We start from the raw sequence: 6,907 nt of genomic DNA, 5'->3' as shown, positions 1-6,907 counted from the left end.
CATTTACACTATTTACTGTAGAGTGTCACCCAAATGAAGATGGGTTCCCTTCTCAGCCTGGTTCCTATCAAGGTTTCTTCCTCTTATCATCTCAGGGAGTTTTTCGTCGCCTCCGGCTTGCTCATTAGGGATAGGGATAGATATATAGTATTTTTAAATTAAGTTCATCTTTTTTAAATTAATTTTCAACTTTAATTGTATATATTCACTTATTTATTTTTCTTCTTATTTTTCTTCTTCTTCTTCTTCTTCTTCTTCTTCCTCTTAGTATTATTATATATTCATTTCTTTTTCTCTCCCTTCTGTTTCCATACTTAATACAAATAAATTGAATTGAATTGAATTGAATTGAATTGGGGGGCACGGTGGCTTAGTGGTTAGCACGTTCGCCTCACACCTCCAGGGTTGGGGGTTCGGTTCCTGCCTATAATATGCACCTATGCGACTCTCAGGATTAGCAGAGAGATTCTGAAACACTGTTAATTAAAAACGTAATCAGAAATTATAGTTATAGTTATGTGGTTATATATAATCTGACCTCGCTGTTTAGTGACAAACATTTTTTAATATGATACAAACCTTTCTTAGGAATTGTCATGTTAGCTCACACGAGCCAGCTAGCTAGCATTAGCAGTGAAACAATTATGCATGACAATGAATAAGATTACATTTGTATAAATGCCTACCTCAAATTAGCTAACTAAAGATATATTGATATGACTTTCAAATGCTTTTAGCAATCCCGTCAGGTTAGATAATATTAGCTAGCTGAATAACTTTAGTCAAAAACATTTACAGATCTGAAGTAAAATTCTCTCAGAAATTGTGTCAGTTTAGCTTAGCTAGGCCAAACAGCTAGAGTTAGCAATGAAAATGATGAACAATTCAGAATTGCTAGCAAACTTTTCTGAATAAAGGAAAACACACTCTTACTGATCTAATCAGTTTCATCTGATTAGATCTCACAAGGGCTTTATCCCCCAGAAGTATATTCTCTATTCACTTTTTTCTATTACCAAAAGTCCCTTCACTAGGACTGTGACACGTAATCCAACACCTTCTGACCTTAACATTATCAAAGACACCTGTCTGGTTCTCAGAGACTAGAGCAATCACTACTATTTGACCAGGTCACATGATTCACAGTGGAGGAACCAACAACTGGGAAAGTTATTATATTCTTTCTTTGCTTTTCTGTCGGTCTTCTACCAAAATGTTACTCCTTCTTGTGGTTTCTTTACTGGTCATCTGCAGCACAGCAGAGGATAAAGGTCAGCTTTCATTGTATATATGTGTGTGTGTGTTCAGTTTGAATCACTTTTTAGAATTTCTAGAACAGAAAATCTATCATTTTAGAACATACAGTCTAGAATATTCAGTAGGATGTACATGTTGGTTCTAAAACAAGGGAATCCATTATTGTGGAATGTTCAGTCAATTTACTTGAGGGTGAATCAATGGAATCAACTGAATCAAATGAATCTGCAATGGTTGAATCAATTATTATAAATTGTTTAGTCATATTTATTCAGGTGTCCTAGAATGGCGGAATCAAGAATTATATAATGTTCCGTCAAGAATGTTCTGAATGATGTAAATTTGGGTTCTAGAATGAATCCATTCTAATCCATAATCATAGAATGTTCAGTGAATTTACTTGGGTTGAATCGATGAATCAATTGAATCTAGAATGGAGGAATCAGTTATTATATATGTTTAGTCATGTTTACTCAGGTATCCTAGAATGTGGGAATTATAGAATGTTCAGTCTAGATGAACAGTAGGGTGTACTTCTAGGAACTAGAAGGATTCTAGGAACCGTTATTCTAGAGCATTCAGCATGAAAAGATTTCCCAAGTGTTTTAGAATGAATAAATCTATTATTATAGAGTGTGTTATAGAGTGATTTATTGAGTGTTTTAGAACGCAGTGATCTATTGTTATAGTGTTCAGTCTATATAAAGTCCAGTAGTTTATATGGGTTCTAGAATTAAGGAATCGATTATTACAGAACATTCAGAACAAGTTTCTGTCAGGTTTGTTAAATGGGGTATGGGGCGGGGGGGGGGGGGGGGGGTCTATTATAGAATTATTCAGTTTAGAACAGGGGTGTACAATCTTATCCACAAAGAGCTGGTGTTGGTGCAGGTTTTCATATTAATCAAGCAGGAGTCATGTCTGGTTCCAACTGCTTAATCAGATGATCTTGGTTCTTTAGTGTGTTCTGTCAGGGTTCCTACTTTCCTTCCTTTTCTGACAGACAAAAAAATTTCTATTTTTTAGATTTTAAGATTTGACTTTTTTACGTGCTTTATAAAAAGCACCCTTGGGGTCAATTTCTAGCAAATTATAGCAAATCTACAAAATAAGCACTCTCCCTGACACAGCTCATGTGCTCCCTGCAGAGATCACCCTTCCCAGACTGACAGACATCTCTGCAGCAGAAACCTTCATCGATTCGGCTGAAGTTGTCATCATCGGGTTCTTTGAGGTCAGAGACTGTGTGTATGGGTGTGTCTGTCTGGAGTGCTTGTATTACGTATTGTGCGTGAGGGGGTAAAGAAGACAAAAAGTGACCAGCAAAGACATTTTGGAATGCACACTGATGAAGAGAAAATAACTTCCCTGTGGGAGACCTTTGTACTTAGTGCCATAACCTCCATGTGTGCTCCTGAGTAAAATCGTGGCCGCAGGAAATGCCTGTGTGTAGCGATCCCAGAGGCCTGAGCTTTTTGGGCCAACTCGCCAGGCGGAGGAGGAAATAAGGACGGAAATAAGGGTGCATCTGAGACGTTGTGGGATTGGCTGCCTTTGGTCTCTATAAACAAACACAGCAACAACCTAACATGAACCTAAACATTGTCTGGGACCGAGGACACAGACCTCAAATTTAAGTAAAATTTCAGTCGGGAACATAATGTAGAACTCTTTAGAGAGTTTGCCTGTTCTTTTGCAGACATGTAGACCTCATCGTCTAATTTTTCCGGGCTCGTATTTAACTACGAGTGAAGGTCAAACACTCGGCAGGAACATCAAATGTAGTATTAATGATAGAGATATTTACAGCAACACATTTCTAGAATCATGACTAACTGCATGGTTTATAAAAAAAAGAACATGAGAAAGAGATTTAGTCCAATTCCAAGAACATTTTATTTATACAATTTTATTTAGGAAACAAATAGCTTTAAAATCTGATTGACTGCTTAATAGTTAAGCGTTACACTACAGTGTTAGCTATTATTCTGTCCAAGAATGCCATAATGCTCTAACACACTCGACAGTGTGCAATACAACTGTGAAGGTTTTAAATACTCTGCTTTGTCTTGTGCCTAACAACACTTTTCTCCATGATAATATAAATGTATAATATAATGATTTACACCATTGGTTTACACCATTATTATTCACCCAGCTTCTGTCTTCTGCTCCATAGCAAAATCTATTATTATTATTATTATTATTATTATTATTATTATTATTATTATTATTATTATTATTATTATTTCAAATATAAAAAACAAAACTCGTTATATTTAAATCATGCACAGAATATTAATATTAATATTAATGTTTATATGAAAAAAGAGAAGAACATTGCTTTTCTTAATATTGACATAATGACCTGCTCACAAAAGCAATAAAATGACATAAAATTCATAACCCACAAAAAAACAGAATTTGTCTTAAATTTTAGTCCTGAAATCTTTACAGTTAGGTCTGGACACATTTATACACGCTTTGACTTTCACATCGTCTCTGTGAACATGGAGCTTACAGTATGTTTGGAGATTGTAAAATTAATTCTCTGGACTATGTGACTATTATTTTCATGTGTGTATTAGACTGATGGACAGCTTGGATTTAATGAGTTTCTGGCTGCTGTTGAAGAGGTGAAGTCCCTTCCAGCCGCCCTGTGCAGTGAGAAGGAGGTGTGGGCTAAATACAGCATCGTATCAGACACCATCTCCGTCTTCAGGAAGGTAGACACGTGTGTTTTTCACTCTCCTGTTTATCTTCTGTGATATTCTTTTTGGACTATAAGATGCTTTTTGGTCCTCTATCAGCTCCTGTTCGGGAGATGCTGTTGGATATAAATTGAGAGCATATCAATAAGAGTTTTCAAGCAATGAAGACATATTTTATAAAGCAAAATTGGATGAAATATTTTTGATGTATTTATTAATTATTAATTATTATTATTTGTGTTTGTATAAAAAAGAGAAAAGGAAATATCTCTATTTCTATTTATTAAATTAGCCTTTATAAAGCTGTTATAAAGCACTATGTACTGTAGACCTTCAATAAGTTCCTTAAAATATGACACTGTACATAACTAATAATAAACAGGAAAAATATTATATTTAACATTAAGATATAAATGCTGATATGGTGAAGACTTCAGTAAGGAGATGTTTAGGTAACATTTAGGAATACGGAGTCTTCAATGTCAGTGCTTTGTAAATGTTTTCCACCATTGGAACATCTTTGGTCTAAAGAGTTTTCTGCAATCAGGTTAACTCGAGCCGTGCTTTTGGATTGTATTATCAACTTCATGAGAATAATTATAGGAATAATTATAGCCAGTGTATGTGTGTGTGTGTGTGTGTGTGTGTGTGTTTCCACAGGCAGATTTGAATCAGCAGAACCTAGAACCAGCAAAAGCGCAAAATCTAGACAAGGACGGAGTTGTTCGTTTCTTCATCATTAACAACGTCCGCTATATCACAGAATACAATCAAGTGGTATGGCAACATATAACACACACACACACACACAGCTTCAACACACTATATTGCAATCAAATATGACTGGAACACAGTATACTGCACATATTCCACTTGTACACAATTCTCCTTATTGTTCTTGTTATATATAGGATTTCTTGTTATATATATCATAAGATTAATGACAAAATATTGTATAAATTTAAGAAAAAGATCTCTCTCTCTCTCTCTCTCTCTCTCTCTCTCTCTCTCTCTCTCTCTCTCTCTCTCAGTCTGCTGTAGGTCTGTTTCAGTCCAAAGTGAAGGTGCACCTTGTACTCTTTGCCAACAGGGGGAGTGATAATTACAGTGAGCTGAAGGAGCAAGTCGGTTCTTTGGCTCCTCGCTACACCGGAAAGGTCTTCCTAATCACTTATACACTAGAACATTAAATATAATCAGCTTAATGGTTCTAAATAAATCATGGTTGCACCATTACAGTCTGAGTCAATTTATAATCCAACAAAAGCATGCACTCGAAACATTCTATACACCTCTGAAATATAAATAGTTTTGTTCTTTTACTGGGACATGGCATCCTTTTGCATTTCCTCAAATCAAGTACATATATGTAATACATACACACATGCATAAGATTATAAATTTCAGTTGAGGATTGAAATGTTTCTAGCCAATGTTTCGAACCATTTAACCTTTTATTTCGTGGAAATTATTAAAATTTTTCAAATAATATTTTAGAAACTTTTATGAATATTGCACCGATAGATCACATTAGGTGTCGAGTTTAGTTTGGTGCTCGGACCCCTAAATACAAATAACTTGATAGTATGAGTCGTGCTTTTCACCACTCTAACAAAACCCAAGTGCAAAATGAACCAATATTGAATAAAATTAATTCTATGAATGAACATGTTTGAGGCTCTTATCTTTTATCTGAAGATGAATCAAGTTCTATTATATACACTTAGAAATCAGACTTATCAACATAATTTATAGGAATGCGTTTTAATCATTTCTTTTTCTATTTTTATGTGAATTAAATAAAATTTATTCAATCCAAAAGAATGTAATTAAGAAAAATAATGCAGGCGCTAATTCGTGAACATTAAATTCTGGAGTTTTATTTTCATTTATGGTTAAAATGCATAAAAAATTTTTTAAGGTAACTTCAATACGTATTAAATATGTATATTTATAAATAGAAATACGTATTTGTTTGGATAAAGGATAAAGTAAGTAACTGCGGTACAGTACATTTACAGATTAAAATTTTTATATGATAATTATATTTAAACCTTAAATTTCTGTTTACAACTAAACTGGTTCTGTAGATGATTAAACAGTTTTTTTACTTTTATATAAGCAAGTCTGTCTTTCATTTCTGTAGATGCTGTTTGTGCTGATAAATGGGAAAGATGAAGCCAACGCTCAAGCAATAGAATACTTCAAACTGAAATCACGCGACCTTCCACGCGTGGGCCTCTATGACGCCGAATCAGACAAAACGTGGCTCATGGGACCAGGCGAGATCTCTGCTGAGCGTGTGCAGAACTTCTGTGACTCCTTCCTCAGTGGAGAGCTACAGGTACGGTGGCTGTTATGATATGGATTGGGTGTCATGTAACCAGTCAAATACAAAACTAGGAGAAATCTAGCACTGTATATTACAAAATTAATTACACAAGTACACAATAATAAAGACAATCACACAGTGTTACTGTATACGATGATACATTTCTTAGTGTGTTTATTTGTAGTTATATTATTATTTTTTTTTTAAGATTTAAATTTCCTAGTCTTGCTGAATAAATTTATTATTGCAGAATATAAATGTAGTTTATAAAAGGCCTAAATTGACATGAATCACCATGATTTGTTTTTCCCCTCAGAAGGAAAAGGAGACTGGAGAACCTGAGCTTAAGTCTGAACTCTGAATGTCACCAAACACCTTTATTAAAACTTTTTACAACACGTAAGACTTGTGTTTGTTTGATGGTGTGTGTGTGTCAAATCAAATCAAATCAAATAAAATTTGATACATACAGGGTACGACATGCAGTAAAATGCAGTGTGTGTGTGTGTGTGTGTGTGTGTGTGTGTGTGTGTGTGTGTGTGTGTGTGTGTGTGTGTGAACGCCAGATATAAAAAACAGTATAAAATGTGTGTATTGTGTGTCTGAG

General features: G+C 34.6%; 1 protein-coding gene across 1 annotated transcript; it reads left to right on the top strand.

Annotated features, from left to right (window-relative positions):
• Positions 1 to 1,119: 1,119 nt before the first annotated feature.
• On the top strand, positions 1,120 to 6,703 carry LOC132844036 (endoplasmic reticulum resident protein 27). The gene is made up of 7 exons (XM_060867195.1): positions 1,120 to 1,271; positions 2,406 to 2,491; positions 3,846 to 3,983; positions 4,629 to 4,745; positions 5,000 to 5,125; positions 6,115 to 6,312; positions 6,617 to 6,703. The coding sequence occupies exons 1-7, from the start codon at positions 1,136 to 1,138 to the stop codon at positions 6,659 to 6,661; spliced, it is 846 nt and encodes a 281-aa protein (XP_060723178.1). The 5' UTR covers positions 1,120 to 1,135; the 3' UTR covers positions 6,662 to 6,703.
• The last annotated feature ends 204 nt before the right edge of the window (positions 6,704 to 6,907 follow it).

Source organism: Tachysurus vachellii, chromosome 4, assembly GCF_030014155.1.
Source record: "Tachysurus vachellii isolate PV-2020 chromosome 4, HZAU_Pvac_v1, whole genome shotgun sequence".
NCBI classification, from domain to species: domain Eukaryota; kingdom Metazoa; phylum Chordata; class Actinopteri; order Siluriformes; family Bagridae; genus Tachysurus; species Tachysurus vachellii.
This window is presented reverse-complemented; position numbering and strand designations above follow the sequence as displayed.